The 18245-nt window shown below is 47.6% G+C and overlaps 1 protein-coding gene across 7 annotated transcripts in view; it reads left to right on the top strand.

Moving 5' to 3' along the window:
• The window catches only part of ACOXL (acyl-CoA oxidase like), a 349357-nt gene that overhangs the window by 278963 nt on the left and 52149 nt on the right, over nt 1-18245 (top strand). For 6 of the 7 annotated variants that reach the window (XM_044261633.1, XM_044261636.1, XM_044261631.1 and 3 more), the window contains one exon: nt 4470-4557. The exons of the other annotated variant lie outside the window; for it this stretch is intronic. In XM_044261633.1, coding sequence (XP_044117568.1) covers nt 4470-4557 — 88 coding nt within the window. The remainder of the gene's footprint in view (nt 1-4469; nt 4558-18245) is intronic. 7 annotated transcript variants of the gene reach the window in all.

Here is an 18245-nt window from a genome sequence, read left to right as displayed (position 1 = left end):
TCATTTATCTTCTTCAATGATATGTCTGTTCAAACTTTTTGCCCATTTGTTAAAGTGGATTTTGTTTTTTTACTATTGAGTTGTAAGCTGTCTTTGTAAATTCTGGAGAGATATCTCTTATTACATACATGATTTTTCAAATATTTTCTCCTAATCCATTACTTGTCTTTTTATTTCCTTAAATGTCTTTAAAGAGTAGAATTTTAATTTTGATGAAATTCAGCCTTTTTGTGTCTTATCTCACAAAATCTTTGCCTATCGTAGTGTCACTAAGATGTTCTCCCACAGTTTCTTCTAGAATTTTATTTGAGATGTAAGTCTTACATTTAGGTTTGTGACCCACTTCAAGTTAACTTATTGATATGGCGTGAAATAAGGGTTGAGCTTCATTTATTTATTTGTTTGCTTTTGTATGTGGATGTTTGGTTGTTCTAGCACTTTTTAAAAAGAATTTTTTCCCCCATCCAATTACCTTGGTACCTCGGTAGAAAATCAGTTGACCTTGCCTGGATGGCTCTTTTTCTGGACTCTTCTTTTTTTTACCCCCATTCACCTATATTTCTATTCTTATTCCAATACCATACTGTTGTATTTACGACAGCTTTATACTAAATCTTGAAATCAGTTACTGTGAATCCTCCAACTTGTTTTTTTCTCAGAATGGTTTTGATTATTGTAGGTCCTCTGTATTTCCATATAAGGTTTACAATCAGCTCGTCCAGTTCTATACACACAGAAGTCTGCTGGGATTTTGCTTGGCATTGTTCTGACTCCATAGATCACTGTGAGAATTGACATCTTAGCAATGCAGAGTTTTCTGGCACATGAGCACAGTATAGAGCTCCCTTCATTTCTATGCTCCATTTCAATGTCTTTCTGCAATGTTTTTTCCTCTCCGCATACAGATATTGCATGTGCCGTGTGAAATGTATCTGTGAGTATTGAATACATTTGATGCTGTTGCAATGGTATTTTTATTTCAAGTACAAATTGTTCATTGCTAGGATATAGAAACTTAGTTGATTTTTTTTTTCTTAAATCTTGCATCTTGTGACATTGCTGCTTAATTTGCTAAATAGTTTTAGTAGGTTTATGATACATTCCTTAGGGCTTTTTACATAGAAAATCAGTTCTTTTTGGATGAAGACAGTTTACTTACTCCTTTCCAATCTCTACACCTTTAATTTCTTTTTCTTGCCTTATTATCCTGGCTGGAATCTGCAGTACAACACTGAGTAGAAGTGATGGCAGACATTCTTTTCTTCCCAATTCTAAGGGGAGAGCACTCAGTCTTTACTACTAAGTGTGATGTTAGCTGAGGTTTTTTTTTTTATAGATGTTCTGTAGGAAGGTAAGTATTTTTTAACTGGATGTATTGCTGCCCAAAGCTTTTGGGGATTTTTCTAGAAAAGTAGAAGGGAGAATGGACATGGGCATCCATCAAAAAGGAGGCCAGCAGGGGTTTCTTTATGAGCTTGGCCCTGTCTTAACTGTGTGATGATTTATTAGGAAGTAAGCATTTATTTCCATTAGAGGTTTTAAGTGTAGAATATGGTTCACATTACATATGACTATATGTGACAATGCATCTTTATGAACTGTATTTGGGAGGGACAGGTGTTGCCCGGGAACCAACTCCCTATTAGTCCATTGGGAGGCAGTGTAGCCTGTGGTTACAAACTTGGGCTCAGAAGCCTGGGTGCCCAGTCCCAATCCAGCTCTGCAACCTTGGGCAAATTCCTTAACCTGTGTTAGTTTTCCACCTACAAAATGAAGGTATCAAAAGATGTCAGTAATTCCTACCTCTAGGGCTTCTGAAGATTCCATGAGCAAATGCAATTAAGAGCTTAAAACAGCGTCTGTTGTCTGGTGCATTTTAAGAAGGTTTTAGTTTGCATAGGCTGAGTTACACACAAGGTTTCAGTAGCAGGCTTAAAGCTTGAAGTGAAGAACAGCCATCCATTAAAAAAAAAAAGAAGAAGAAAAGAAAGAAAAAGAAAATCCACTCTCCAGAAAACCTCTTATTAAGGTTTTGTAAGGAGAGAGAGTTAGATACTTGATTTCTGTTGTTTTGCCTGTTATTGGTGTAATAAATACATTTTAAAAATTTTGAGCCCTGCATAGGCCATTATCAGCTGGGTTACTGTGGGCAATGACACCTTGGAGTTCACACTGGGTCTACACTTAAAGGCTGAACCAGTTTGACCTTCTGATCTGCTTGTTTTGACCACTTGACGTGGGCTGGAATGGGACCCACACACTGTTCTGAGCTGCCCCACCTGGACGTGCGGACCACTGTGCAGCCCCCAGTTGGCTTCAGCCTATTGTTTCTTGCCAATAAACTCGATTTCAAGGAGACAGAGACTTCTCAGTCAGTCTGTCGCTTTCCCGAGCATCTGCCTTTCTATCGACATGCTCCAAGTCCTGGGTGCCATCCTTCAATGGGGGGATAAGTCATGCCAGCCTTCCTGTCTGGAGTGGGGTGCAAGGGGGCACCACTTAGCAGCAGGGACGAGGTTACACTGAGCCTGCTCAAGTGGGTCCTGCTGCAGCACTGTGATGTTAACATATAAGGAAAAGCACTTAGGAGCAAGCTGGCAGGCCTTCAAGGGGCCTTTCCCCTTAACTTGAACTTGCCTTTTTTTTTTTTCTTTGCCGTATACTTTTTGAGGATGAAGTCACAAGTTTCGTAAAGGGCCTTCTGCAGTGTTTTCTCATCTAAAATCTCTTCTTCATGCAGGGTCTGTATTGTCCAATTAATTGTCTGTTTCTGGTTTTCTCTCGATCAGACCAGTGAAAGACTTAAGTGTATATGTTTAGATTTTTAAAACTGTAAGAGAGTTCTTAGTTCTGTTTGGACACCTCCACATGCTATTTTACCCTTCTTCCCCTTTCCTTCCCATACAGTGTGGGGGGACAGCCCACTCACGTTTGGGAGAGCCGGTCCACCAGGCCCCAGCACGGATTTCCTGGTGTTTTCCTCCGCAGTGTGATGGGGAGAGCTTGGGCGCAGGAGTGTTTGGCCAGCTCTTGCCCTCACCTCTGCGCGAGAGGTCCTCTGGCCCATTCCTTGAGACCTGCATTCTCTATCACACCTTTTCAGCTGTCATTTTGATACCAGCACCGAGAGATCCTGATTCAGGGACGGAGACAGACATTATCCTCACCCTTGACTGTCGTAAGACGCAGTTAGGTGGGGACTCCAAGGCACACGTGACATGGTCCTCCACACTGTGCCTGCTGCCGCAGGTAATCGTGCTAAATTATACATGGGTAGAGGCTTTCTGCAGTGCTATTTTTCCACTGGAGCACAAAACACTCTGTTACAGGAGGGCTTTGACAAAGCAGGTCCTCCAGGCCCTGCAGGAACTGTGGAGCTGCAGGGGGCAGGGTACCTTCCAACCACAGGGCTCAGCGTGTGAGTTTAAAACAAATGGGAAGCAGATGCAGAGTCTGATTTTCTATCTGAGTGTTATTTCTTTGAGCAAAGACAAGGGCTGAAAATTTAAATATCAAACTGTTGGGTTTTCAAAACAAACAAACCAAAAAAAAGGCAAGAAGAAACAAAGAAAAGTCAGAAGTGACAAATTCAACACTCCTCTCTGGTCAGATAAGAATCTGCCCTTAGCTCCACCGAAATGACTAACTGCCGCTCCGTGATTCGGCATCTTTCTCTTTGTGTATTTTCTTCATTCTTATCTTCTTCTAGTTCTCTTCCCTCACTTCTCACCAACACCCCCCCCCCCGCAAAAACAGCTCACCAACCCTCTCCCCCCCAAAAAACAGCAAAGAACAAAGCAAAACAACTCTGTTCGTTGGAGTAATTGAAAGAGAATCTTGCATGTGTTAGATCAGCTAAAGGGACCGGTCAGATGGAGGGAGGACTGAGAGGTGCTGGGCATGCAGTTCCCACACTCCTGGGAGCCCCTCCAACACATCACACCCGGCCACTGCCAGATGCCCATTCTGGAGACCTCACTGGAGACCTCACGGGCATTCGAGAGAAATAACTTGAAAACAAATGGAAGTACCTGCCTTCAATGGAAGGAAGGAGGGAAGGAATGGCAGGTTCATTTTGCGGCAGATTAGACTTAATGCAGTTTGATCTGGGATTCACAGTTCTGCAGGCAGAGAACACCCCGGGGTAACACGGTGTCGCTTTACCTATGCGCGCATTGTTCCCCATGCACTGTTACCTGGACTCCTGTGCCATCTGGAGAGTCGGCGCTGGTAGTGGTCATGTCTGCTGTGTGTGAGGAATTCCTATCAACGTAGAACCTGGACTCACAGTGCACTGATGGCCTTTTCTTCATCAACAAATTGCTTCTGTGGGTCCCGGAGGCCAGCCTTGCAACCTACCCAGGCTTCAGGTGGTACTAAAAATGTGCAAATTTGCCATCTGCCTCGCTTCTAAGTTCTGTTCTCTGGGAAGACCCTCAGCGGTTCCTTTCATTCTGTCCATTTGACAGGTGATGACCAAGAAAGAGGACTTTTTCAGTGCCTGGAATGCGTGTCTTCATCACGTTGCCTGCCTGTCTCTAGCACACATCCACAGAGGTCAGTTGGCTCTTGTTAAATATTTGTAATGGGGCGGCTCAGAAGGCTGCAAGGTGTCTGGGAATAAGACTACAGACCAAGGACAGTCCCCACACCAGGCTGAGCCCCGTGCTGAATGTAGAGGGCCCCAAATAACTTAACCCCCAACTTACCAGGAACACTGACCAAATGACACCCACAAAACCCAACACTAAACTCCAGAAACAGTACCTCCGACACAACCCAAGAGTTGCCAACAGCACTTGTTCGACAGAAGCCAGCTGGTGAGGGGCGGGCCCCTCAGCAGTGCCCTCTGCCCAACAGGGTCTGCTATTCCCCTGTAAACAAATCAGAGGGTGCCCGCACAGGTAGAGGGAGGGTGTTCTAATAGGATCCCTGCCTGAAGTATTTCAAGTACCACAACTAACTACTTAAACCTAATCCTCAAATTAGCCAGAAACCTGTTTAGCCTTTTAAAGCGGTAGCTCTCAAGCCCTCCTGGGTACATTTAGTGACATCTGGAGACATTTTTTGTTGCCACAACCGAGCAGGGGTTGCTGGTGGACAGAGGCCAGGGATGCTACTAAACACCCCCCAGGCTGTGAACAGCACCCACAGCAAAGAGCTCTCCCGCCTCCGTGTCAATAGTGCTGACACTGAGAAAACGTGAGTGACCATTTTGACCTGAACAGACCCAAATCACAAAAAATAAAAGAAACTTTGAAAACAGAGTATGATCCATCAAGATAAGGCAAATTTTTCCTGAAAATTTTGCGTAGCATCAAGAATCATTTGTTCGTTCATCATAAACTCTTACTCCAGGGGGGAAGGTCTTAAAGGGAGAAGCCTGTCACTGGGGCTTGTGTGCCGTGTGGAGTTTTCCATCCCACCGAGGTCACAGCTGGCCCTGGGAAGGCAGGGTCAGGTTTGGTCACCAACACAGCTCCAGGGCCTGGCTCCCAGTCCTGGCATGTCCTTGGGCACCATCTTGTGGGGGTGGAATTCCTGGAGGAGTTCTGTTAAGGGTCAAGCCAGCAACCCAGGAGTGCCAGCATCCCACCTGCCTCACAGCCTGACCACCACCTTCCCTCCGCAGCCAGGCAGTACTGGGAGAGCAGAGCGCCATGTTGTTAGTCACTGTGAGGCGGCCGGACCCCTTCCCAAGAGCTGGCAAAAGCCAGACTGGGGTGAGTAGGCTGAGCCTGGCCTCTTCTCTCCCTCAAGGCGCAGCCCAGTGCTTGGGACCGTGATGAGCCTCATGACACAGGTCTCAGGAGTGTGGACAGGAATGAGAACACACAAGTGATTATGCCCAGAGCATGCGTTCCTCATGGGGCCTGGGGGGCAACACCAGGAGCAGCCTTTTTACACAGTGAGCCCCTCCAGGGGCTGAGAGGAGCAGAGGGAGGACAAAAGCTTCCCTCCCGACAGGTCATTAAGTCATAGGACTGAGTTCCTTAACTATGGATCCAGAAATTTTAATTTGTCTGCACACCCACAGTATATGAGGCTCAAGGGAATTGACTCAAACTCAAAGGTAATAGCTGTATAATCCAGAATGCCAGTTCACTCATCACAAATGAGAACCCAACTGCTGAATCATTTGTAACGCTCCATCCCATGGAACTCTCCGTGTGGAATTCAGTGATAGAACATTCCAGAAGGTTGGACTGGACAGCTCTTGGAGGAGCGTCTGAGTGTCCATGCTGGCCCGCCTGCCCCAGAGGCTGGGTCCTGGAGCCCACAGGCTGCTTCCTAGACTGTCTTGGTGTCCTCAGCACCAACTCAGCCCCTGAGAAATTTATGCAAACCTCCTTTCTTCTGTTGGTGGGGTGTTTTTTCAGATTTGTCGATCGGCTAAAACTTACCTGGCATATAAAGCAGCACAGGAGGCACCTTTACTGAAGGCAGTTATGTCCCAGGCCTCCTTCTGCACTCCGTGTAGACATGTATGGCTCCGCTCTCTGGGCTGCTTGTGGCCCCACTGCCTGGGCTCCTCCCTGTGCTTTTCCATGTGCTGACCACAGATATCACCCTTCCCAGGATACAGGCAGCAGCAAGTGGACTCCAAGTGAAACATTTCTAAACATTAGGAGATGTGATTAAATTTGAAGGCGGGCATCAAAGAATCCCTGAACTCAAGCCTTTGCCTTGGAAACACTGACCATTGTGCCTTGAACCACTCATCCTATCTGTTGAGAGCAGAATTAAGTTTAGCATGAGGGTTGAGAACTCGGGCTCCAGAGTCTGGTTAACTGAATGCAGAGACTTTATTTACCTCTAACTGCTGTGCAATGGTGGGTGAATTAATCAACCTCTCTGAGCTTTCGTCTCATCTTCATTTATAAAATGGAGATAATGTGATACTTACCTCATGGGGCTATTGAGAATATACTCAAAAGCCCTTCTCTTAGCATCCAATCCATAGTTAGGGTTCAATAAAAAAATTTTATTACTGTTAATTACTACTCTACAAAATCCTTAGTTCCCATTACCAAAGTGGAACATTTAGATCCTTGTTTCTTTTCTTTTTTTAAAGATTTTATTTATCTATTTGACAGAGAGATCAGAAGTAGGCAGAGAGGCAGGCAGAGAGAGAGGGGGAAGCAGGCTCCCTGCTGAGCAGAGAGCCCGATGCAGGGCTTGATCCCAGGACCCTGGGATCATGACCTGAGCCGGAGGCAGAGGCTTTAACCCACTGAACCACCCAGGTGCCCCCAGATCCTTGTTTCTTAAGTGTAAGAATAAGAGGACAATTTAAGCAAGTTAGGTTCCAGTGCAGGAAGTCTTAACATGGACAGGCAACATCACAGATTTAATATTGCCACAGCATAAAAGAAATCCGAATGGACTCCCTACCTTTTATTAGCTAATAGCCACAGTAGCAAAAGTGATTATTTTCAGGAAATTGGCCCCTATCAGGGTTAGAGGAAGACAGTTTGGCTGTAGAAAGTAACAGAAGAAAAAATAAGAAGAATTAGTTCAATGACAGCCTCTAGAACTCCCAGGAATGTTTTGAGATAGAGATGTCATCCGTAATGAGGAGGTCTGAACAGATAAGGAACGAGCTCTTGCGGTAGGACCGTGCGGAGCACACACTGCGCAGGGACAGTTCTGTCAGCATGTCATGACATTTAAATAGCATGCTGCGCCACTGCCAGAGGTCCCCAGGGGTTGGGAGAAGAAGTAGAAGGAGCCCATCTGTCTTCAGTGACCCGGCCCAGATGTTGCCTTTGGAGACTTTCAAAGAAAGAGTACAAAGGAGGAAAGGGAAGGATCAGTCCGTGAAAGCACAGACCTGAACGTCACCCCAGATGAAAATGAACTCAGAATCTAGCCATTTTTATTAGGAACAAATTGCCGGGGGGGGGGGCTTCTGGCATCAGTATCCGTTGTCACCTGAAGACTCGGGAAAACCTGTGTTTGAAATAAAAATGTTAAGCAGTCTCTAGTGGTTTCTGAAGTGGGATGTAACCATTACAATGATAAATTGTTATTTTTCTGTGATACACGTTTTTATCTTGCCCTAGAAAGAGCAGCTCCAAAGCACAGTGCGGTCTGAACCCCTCAGGGTGTACCGATTCCTAAACAAAAAAGAAACTAAGCACTTTTATTAAATAAGTCACATCCACTATTGTCCAGCTCCATGCAACTCTCTCTTGGTTTTTCCCTCCTCTGAGCTGTAAGGTGCTGTCATTATGCTGCAGAAGTCCCTTCTCCGGTTCTTCATAAAGTGACTAATAATTTAGAATGTTCGCATTAAGAGCACATTGTAATTATGATTAGAATATATAAGTAGTGTCGCTTTTTGCCTGTCAGAGGATTAATTTCAGACTCCTCTCAGGGACGATGCGTTTCCAAACAAGACTTTCTTTGTTAATAAAAACGTGGTCATATGTGTTATCACAGCATTCTTTCTGTATTTTCTCCGTGAGTGCTTGCTGCAGTATCCTTCATGGGATCAGCATGTTTCGCCCCCATTTGTTAATGGAGCTATTCTTTACACAAACTACATTCACCTCGATTTCGTTTTAGCTTTGACATTCATCTTCCAGGGAACTGGGGGAATATACTAACCCCCTCAATGAACGTGCATTTCGTTACTCGAGCTCAGAAAAATAAAATGCTGTAACTTCATCCAGGAGTCCCGTGTGGATTTAGGTCCTCATAGCCCCCCCCCCCCACTTACACTCCGCTGCAGAAGTGCCCCCAAGACCCTAAGTCCTCTGCACTTGAAGAGTGAGCCTGCCCTCTGGAGCGGAACTGAACTTGAAAGTTAACACACCTTATTTGAATACAGATTTCTTCACTGTGTTTGGCTGTTGTTGCAGAAGATGGAGGGCGGGCGGGCACCACAGGTATTGTGTGGGCTGGGACAACCTGTGTGCCTTCCTTTCCCGTGGGGACCCTCTGCTGGGTGGGACAATATTTAGAAGTAGTCCCAGCCTGCCCCGACCGGTGGCGTGGCGTGGGAGGTAGGAGGTTTGGGTACCGCCGCCCCTGACGCTGACCTTCCTCTTTGTCTAGCACCCGTTAACCATGTGGGTGGTAGAAGCAGGTGAGGGGACCTAGAAAGCCAAGAATGGGCAGACACGATTTGCAGCAGCATCTTGGAGGCCCCAAGGGGGAAGAAAAAGACCATCTCCAGCTTTGTCCCCTCTGTCCCGGTCACATGACTAAACCTCAGACCCATTCATTTCTGAGAGCAGAAGGTGCCGTGGGGAGTTGAGGGTCCCCATTTCAGAGCACGAGACACCTGGGAGAGCCCATGTGACTGTTCCAGTCCTCTGCTGGAGTAGCTGGGTCCCTAAAGCCGGAAGTCCGGGACAGCAGAGAGGGGCCGTCTGGGATGCCAGGAGGTGGGAACAAACCAGAGAAAAGGAAGTGAGAACTCGCCTTCCCTGAGCTTGTGCAAGTTTGCTCCCAGGGTCAGAGATGCGAGTGGACGCTCCTGCTGAGGGAGGTGTCCAATGAAAGGGAGACAGTTTTAAGGAGGAGCATAGCATACTTTGGACTGATGCAGCTGGGAGCTCTTAACAAAAAGAAAAGAAGAAGAAATGTGGCTGAATTTGAACCCTTGGCAGAGCGTGTGGTATTGCTTCATGAACAAGTGGACACAAGAAGAGAAAGCTCTACAGAGCAGATCGCCCGACGTTATATGGCATTCCTAGCCTTTCGCCTTCTGGGAAAGTGGGTGAGACGGAGCGTGGCTCCCGGGCTTCTGTGAGTCTACAGAAGAGCTCTTCTCCAGCATCGGGAAGGTTGCTCCCGCCCTCATAAGGCTGGGGTTTCTCCCCCGGAGCCTTGCCTTCTCCCCATGGCTGCATAGGTAAACCTGCAGATTAGGTCAGCCCAACCCAAAGAAATGAAAGAGTTTTGTGACAAATGACCCAAGGATTCTGTTGCGCGGGGAAGAAGGGGACAAGGACAAAAAGTGAAGTCTAACTCCTGCATCGTGTCTGCTCTGTGGAGGAGACGGCTGAGAACAGAATTTAGCTGCAGTACTTGACCCAGATGCTAAGAGAATGTCACTGATCCCTGGAGCCCCAGTATCTCGGCCGACTGTAACGGTCACTGTGGAGGGTTTCCCCTGGGCTGGAGCCATGTCACGCCTTCGGTTTCCACAACAAGCTCACAAAGCCCGTTGAGAAACTGGCTCAGAGGAGGAACAAACTGCCTAGGATGGCATCCAACCAGCTTTGCCCTCAGGCTGGCTGACCCCAAAGCTTCGCTCGGAAAAGCTCTCTAGGCCTCCGATTTTGAAGGAAACCCTTCCACCACCAACTCTCCAAGGGTTTTCCTTCCTATAGATAAAACACCAGAGGCTGGAAGTTACAGCCGTCTTGAGCTTTCACAGGTTTTTCCTTGTGTGTTTATTTGACACATACTTTGCTCTCTTAAAATTGGCCTGTGCTGCATTTCACTGCTTTTATCGCATTTGTCTCCGAATAGTGAGTCTTCTGTTTTCCACGTTACAGGTTTTCTATGAGGATGAAATGAAAAATCACGCGAGGAAGCACTAGGGCCCTATAACCATGAGGACCACTAACATCCAGGGAGGGCTCAGTTTATCAAGCCCTGTGCACAATGTGGGAGAGGGAGCATTCATTAATCCCCCGCCAAGGTCATGAGGGAGGGGCCACCGTCTATTCCTTTTCCACCTGAGGAAACTAAGCACAGAGAGATTGAGTAAGTTGCCCAGTGTCACACAGCAGAGGGAGGATTCAAATCTCAGCCTATTGCTGCCCTCTGCCCACCTTGTGGGGCCCGTAAGTGCTATTTGGATCCGGATCTAGTTGCTCAGCTTAGCTAACGAGGCAGAAAAAAGAAGCACCCCCCGCTTAAACGTGTTTCTTTTTTTTTTTTTTTTTTAATCTTTTTTCCCCATCATGTGATTGAAAAGTGTACCTTATATCTGTACTCGGAAAGATCTGATCTGCAGTCCACCCTGACTTTACAGCTTCCTGCACCTAAGGAGTTTCAAAGTAAGATTAATCAGTACCCAAGCTGGCAGGTGAAAACAACACAAAAGTAAAAAAGATACAATTTTTTACTGCTGAACTCTGTACTGTGAGTTTTCCTGCTAGGAATTATGATTAAGAATAATACCTTCTAAACTGTGAGTTAAAAACAGGAGCACAGGAACTCTTGTCTTATCATAGCAATTATAGGGATGATTTTTCTACTTTAAAAATATGATCCCATATTCTAAAGTGAAACATATTTGCAACAAACATAAATTTAAATTTAGATTTTAAAGGACAACATGTTCTAATCTCACAAAACATTTAGCAAATAACCTTTGAGTTCACATGAGCCACCCACACAAAAACCAAAATGAACTCAGAAAAAACATAGAAAAAGCAACTGTCTGTTGCCAACCAGATTTTCGTTCAGCTCTCAGGTTTGTTTTTTTTTTTTTTTTTTTTTGTCTATAAATAATCTGTATGTTTCAAATGTGACCATTTTCTTTTTAAGGTGTCTTCTGACATGTTCTCACTTCAGTGTGTTTTAAAAACAAGAAATAAACTGTGTAAATCATAGGAACTATTGAGTTTTTGGAGGGGAGATCTTTAATATATATGCTCTTCAGATACCAAAAGTGTCACAATGAAACATTAAGATGATGTATCCTTTCTTTAGGGCATCTGTTTATCTTTTATGAAATCTGGAGTTTGATAAATCACCAGAGATAAAAACATCATTTTTAACCTATCGTAGATCCCAAATGGCAGGAGGAAAAATAGGGCTGTGTCTCGTCTTTATGAATTTACCTCTCTCTTTGCTTGAGAGTTATGGGATTTTATTTGCAGAGAAAACATAATGCTCTATGAACTTGAAAATGATGGCTTTTACTCAGAAATGTGAGAACCGAAAAGGGGGGGGGGAGCCAAATTCTATCCTCTGAGATATAATGAAGTAACAAGTTTTAATATACACTTAACGTGGCCTCGAGGCTTAGATAGGAAAGTGACTACAAGGTAAGTAACAGAAAGGTTTTCTTCAGTATATTCCCCTTCCTTTATTGACATGTAGGTCCCCTGATTTGCTGTATTAAAACGGGTATTGGAAACTCGACAGGGGAAGTTTATTTAACATCAGGGTAAGTAGAGATGGGGGAAGCTGTTTATTGTGATTTTTTTTTTCCCACTGAAAAAGCACTTGGAAATTCTCTCTTAATTGGAAGTCTGGAAAATAAAGAAGTTCCCACAGATTTCTGTAAAAGTATTATGTGTCTGAGAGTGTAGCAAAAAGCTCGTGTGGTAGAGAGGCATCAAACTTGTGATCTCCAGGGTCAAAGTGCATGAACCAGAAAGTAAGTTCGTCACAAAAAAAATAACATGGCAGAAAAAAATGACTTTTCATAGTGTTAGGAATAGCCGTTTCTTAATATGTAATGTAGTTTCTGGATACCTTGAACATTAGAGTTCCGTGTCTTATGCACATTTGGTAGTTCTTCATTCCTGAGAAGTTAAAGACATTAAATTTTGTGCAGACCCATTCTGGACCATGGCAGGTGGTTGAGTTTTCCCGAAAATTGCCACAAAAAGCTTTTATCAGCGGTTGGTGAAGGAGACACTTGGGTTCTGAACCATGCACCAGAGGTGCCTCCCTTCCCAGCTGCACGGGACCGTTTACAGCTGTGAGCCCCTGACTTCCGTTCGCTTTGGTCCTTCTTGCAAGGAGCATGAAGATTGTGTCAGTCCTAAGGGATAGGATCAAGGTATTGCCTCAGACCGAGGGACAAAATGGTGGGATTCCTGTGGAAGCTGAAAATTGCTCCGTGTCTCAAAATCTGATTGCCCCATGGAGAACAAGCGTTTAAAATCTGGTCCTGCTCCACTAGAGACCAGCATCTACTCAGTTGTTCTTGAGAAACAATATGGATGGAGAGTACGTCTCTTTCACTCCTTTATTCACCAATCCTCATTCAGCAAGCACACGTTGAAGGCCTACTGTGGGCTGGGTACTGGGTTAAGTTCTGGGGATGAAAGATCCAGTAAGGAATGGCCCCTGTTCTCAAGGCGAGTTAGTCGGAGCTGGATGACAGTTTCCATAGACCAGAAGCTCTGGGAAAACTTGGGAGAGACTTAAGTATGGTGTTCACATGGCTCCCCATTAAATGCCTAGCGAGGCAGCCAGCACGGATGGGTAAGATTTACCTCTATTACAAAGGTGGAAAGGGCGTACAAGCAGAAGGAAGAGCAGAATGGGAGGTGTGAAATTCTTGGATGACTTGGGAAAGAACTCATAGTTTGGTGTGTCTGAAGGGCAGGATGCACACAGGCAACAAGACAGAGGATCCCAGAGGCCTTTGCGGGCCTTGTCTAGGAGCTTTCATTGTCAATCTCCACAGTCATCAAGGCTCTGGGAAAGATCTGGAACAGGGGAAGCCATGACCAGATTGGGGCTGTAGGAAGCATTTTGCAACGTGATGTGGAGGTTAATTGTGACCTGGGAGGTTTGGCCTGGCTGTCCAGCACACCGCGATGAGGCTACAAGCTGAGAAGCAGTGTTGGCAGGACCGGGAGGCCGGGGAGGCCACTCTGGATACGTTACAGGGATCTATAGGACCTTAAGAGTGATGGGAGGTGGAGGCTGAAGTGGGAGGAAGCGCTAAGGGTGATATGGGGAGGGCTGGGCTGGTTCTGGCACCAAGGGGGAGGGGACAGGAACAAATCCAGCCTGGACATGTGCAGCGAGGGGGAACCTGGGGCCTGTGAGTCAGCCGCCATGATGGGGAATGGCAGAGAGGCCTGAGGACACAGAAATACCCAAGTCCTAAGCATAGCGTCATGCTGAGAGGCGAACCCCTCAAAATGGAACATCAGGGTTGTTGCCGCGCCCCAGGCAATGGCTCACAGCTGTCATGTCCGTTGTCTTCCTGATGTAAATGCTGTATCTGGAGTCCACAGCTCTTGGTTTTCCAAAACTGGTCAACTCCTCTTCAAAGATCAGTGTGGCATGGGAGGGAGGGTCCTTGTCGGAGTTGCCCTTACAACAAGGGGTCTGCAGGTGGGTGGGACAGTCCCCTGGGGAAGGCTCTCTGCTAGGGAGAAGGTACGGCAGTAGTTGCTACCACTGGTATCTGTCTTAGTAAACACCCACTGGCCACAATGAGCTGGGGACCTCCCTGAATAAACAAAAGAGTATCCCATCCCCCTAAGGTGGGCTGCTTCTCCACACATGGGGAGACTGCAGGTTCCAGAAAGGGGAATCCTGAAGAGCTGCGCCCTCATCTCTTGCTGACTGAATGGCCACATTTGCCCCAGGGTGAAAGGACTCCATCTGGAAAGTCAGTGGCCAGTGTGCTTGCTCCCTCTTGTGACTGTATGCCTGACTTGGGCCAGAGGCCACAGCTGGCTCTCCTTTGAAAGCAGCGAGAAGGAAGATCAGATGGGTGTGTGATGTCACAGGCATGGAGAGAGGGGAACCCCTTTCTTCTCGAGGCCCAGACACCACAGACAAGGTTTGCCCCCACCCCCATCTCCACGGCCTGCCCCTGCTCCCCGCAGGAAGTGTCCACATCCAGCACTTGGCAACCAGTTACCACATGTCACTCGCATGGCTCAGACTAGGTCCAAGGATCCCTAAGATGGCAGGGAGGACCCGCTGCTCTCCCCATGCAGGGCCTGGCCAAGCTGACGTGTTGCCTGTGGGCGCAGTTTATTTGCTTACAAAGTTTTCCGGGACCTCCTACTCGAAGACTTTGAGCTAGGATGACCTATAACCGTTCTCAGTGTAGGGGAGGAATAAGATACGAGTACATGTGGCCTGCGGTGTGGAAAGTGACGGGCCCATGAGAGGTACAGGGAGCTTTCAGATATCACGGGACTCTGAGATGGCTTCCAGAAGTTCCCTCAGTACTGGGCTTGAAGTGTGAACAAGATCTCCATGTTGATAGTGTAGCAGTGCATTCCAGGAGGAGGCCACAGTGTGGACAAAGGTGAAGGTGACAAAGTAAAGGCCTTGTTCAAGGAATGGCAAGGCCCCTATTCTGCCAGAAGGGAAGTGTTCAGGGGAGAGGCCAGGAAACAAAACTGAACATTGTAAAAGTGGGCTGAAGAGGTTGTGGGGTGAACGCCGAACGCTGCGTGACTGCTTGGCCTTCACTGGGTAGACAGTAGGAACCCAACGAAGGGACTGAGCTGGAGAGTGACTGTCCCGTGTCACTTCCCTGGCGGGGATGCCCTGGGGAAAGAGTCCCAGGGCGGGAGTGAGCAGGGGATGGAGAACAAACCATGGGAGTGTGGCCCGCAAGGGAGAGGACGAAGACCTTCCGTGAGGGGTGGTAGAAGGGGATTGAAAGGAGGGTCTGCCCTGGGGAAGCAGAGGTCCCCCCTCATCCCGAAGGTTATCCCTTTGGGGGTGCTGTGAGCCCAGTACTCGGGCAGAGACTCGGTTACAGAGAAGCAGAACTTGTCTGCCTAGAGACGAGCTTGGGCCTTTGAGCTCCTGTTGTGCTCCCAAATGTGGGCACGGAGCAGGGGTCTGGGGAGCATGTGCCACGTTCTGCCCACTCTCTGGAATGGATCCTGTGAGCCAGGCCAGGGGACCAGGCATGAGGCATGGCACCTTGCCTGACATGGAAGTCCCCCACGGGTGAGCTCCACACCCCTTCACCGCATCTCAGTGGGCAGGAGGCCAGATCTGTCCCAACCCCTAGTTGCCAAGAAGTTAAAAGCCCCTGCTCATCCTCCGTGTTGATTCTGAAAACAAAGGTAGAGTTCTTTCTGCAAAGATGAAGCCTCTGTGTGTGTGTGTGTGTGTGTGTGTGTGTTTGTGTTCTTTCTTTCAACATTTCCCTGTTATGTTCTGATGAATAGGTGGGTGGGGGACTGCAGAGGCCTGGAGTGAGAGTTCTACAAAATGAGCGAGAGCAAGCTGTCACTCTCATATGAGAGGAGACGGCTGAGGGACAGCCACCAGCATGTTCCACCTTGTGCCACAGACCAGGACCCTCGGGGATGGGCGCCCGGTGAAACTGACCCTCAGGGCTCCCAGGGAGAGGCAGACCTGAGCTGGAGATGTGGGACCCGCCCCTGGTGCCAAGGAAGCCTCAGCAAGGGAGGACACTGCTCCCAGAGCACCGTGCCCAGCCGCCACGGTGCTCAGCTGTCCCACTCCTCCAGGTGGAACCGTCTGTTTCGGGGCGGAGGCCAGTCTCCATATTTCTACAGCCCCTAAGAAGAGGCTGGTTTCCTTGCCTGCATTGTGAAAGCCTCCTCCTCCTGCCAGACGAGAGATGCAGCCAGGACCTGTGTCCTCTTTCCAGAGATAGATGGAAGCACCTGGTTTTGAAGAGGTTTGGGTGAAGCTGCGTTTTGGTTTCAGGTCTTCCTTCTCTAGCACAAGACTGCCCTGCGCTGTGTGGGGCCCAGGGGAAGTGTATAAAACAAGCTGACAAAGTGTTGAAGAAAATATACTCTGTCCTCTGGCCTGCACAAATGTAGCTGCATTCATCCAGAAAGCCAGGCTCCAATTTACAATTTTCAGACTGTGGGAAGTTTTGTGAACTCAGGAGTGTGGGGAGAAGCATCCCTCCTGCAGATCCCTGACTAGTCCCACCCCCAGATCCATCCCACATGGTGCGGATCTTCCCAAGTCTAGACACACGAGGTCTGTGTCCAGCCTTGCCAACAGCTGTCCCTTGGCCATCATATGAGTCTGGGGGTACACACATAGCAGATGGAGTACATTCCCAGGGAAGATATGCGAGCTATAAACCCAGGATCCTGAGTACCTGGAGAAGGGGGATGCAGACTCCAGGCGGGCACTATTCCATTGCCCCATGGGGAAGGCTGCAGCCAGAGGGATGGCAGAACAAGGTTCTTTAAAGCTTGGTACCTGGGGCAGGACCCCAGTTCTCCAGGGTCCTGTCATGAGGACTGAGAGAGAAGCTGAAAGAGTATTCCAAGACCGGATTTCTGAGCAATACTGCCCCCTATGTTATCCTTAAGGTCACTTGTGCCTGCCAGCTTAGCAAGAGTTCTTCAATTTTACAGCCAGAATTCAAAGGGAAGCGTAAGTTCAATGCTATTGTGCATTCGGTTTGTCTTACTTTCCCCCTTATTTGCATCAACATGTCATAATGAAAGATATTCTAGGTACAACCATTTCCTTGTTTTGGGATCTCCTCTGTTGCAAAGTCCTGTCTACCTTTCAGAAATGGCTGCAGGGGTGAGGCTGTGACTCCTCACCTAGGAGCCCAGGGCGGCCCATATTCACAAGGGGAGACAAAGTATTTCACCCTGGCCTGTAGGTTTTTTTCTTCCAAAGTACCATTTTCATACTTCATTTCCTTACTTCAATTTCTTACTTATTTCATTTTCTTACTTCAATCGGGTCACTTTTTCTAGCCCCACCCCCACCCCCGCAAGTGACTTGTTATCTCAGAATCTGTTGTTCTCTCACTATTGTCAGGCCGATCTCTCTGTCACACTGAGCGCAAGGGCTGAACCAAGGGAACTTGACTGTCTTCAGACAGGTGAAAACCTTTGCATCCCCCCTCCCCACCCCAGCTGAAATAAACTGCACCAGGACACTTCAGAGTAGTTAAAACAATCAATGTTGAATCCTAAACATTTCACTCAGGGTCTTGGAAGGAGCCTCGCGCCACTGCCATGAGCCTGGTTCTGAACCGTGTTCTGCTGCCTGCCTCCTTCTCATCAGGCAGTCAGCCCCCGTTGAATCAGCAGCAGGGGTAGAGGAAGGTGGATACCACAGATGCTTTCATTTTTAGAGGGTTTGTTTTGTTTTTTCTTATTTAAAAGTCGGGGAAGGAAGCGGGAGGGGGGATGAAATGTGTACTCCGTGGAGATGCTTCTCAGCAGACCTTGTCAGTGAGTTAGGCAGGTGGGGCACGAAGGCCACACAGACCTGGCAGAGAAGAGCTGATGGCGTCTAGACCCTCTCTCTTCTTTGGGGATTTGGTAGAAATCGGAGTGGGGTGAGGTGAGCAGTAAGCCCACGGTTGGCATGAGAGCAAAGGTCATGCTGACATCTAAGGCAATGGGAAAAACAACTGGGAAATCCACGCGCTCTGCTTCTGCTGGTGCCCAGTTGTCAAGGTTGGCTTTTGTTGCTTGTGTAGACGGAGTGAGAGGCTCGGGCCTCGCAAACCTGAGCCAGCCAGCTACGGGGAAGCTCTGTCTATAGGGCCCTGTGTTCCCACAGGGACTTTTGGTCCAGTTCCACAAAACTGGGTT

Source organism: Neovison vison, chromosome 8 (assembly GCF_020171115.1).
Source record: "Neovison vison isolate M4711 chromosome 8, ASM_NN_V1, whole genome shotgun sequence".
NCBI lineage: Eukaryota > Metazoa > Chordata > Mammalia > Carnivora > Mustelidae > Neogale > Neogale vison.
Note: the sequence above shows the minus strand (reverse complement) of the source record. Positions and strands in the feature narration are given on the sequence as shown.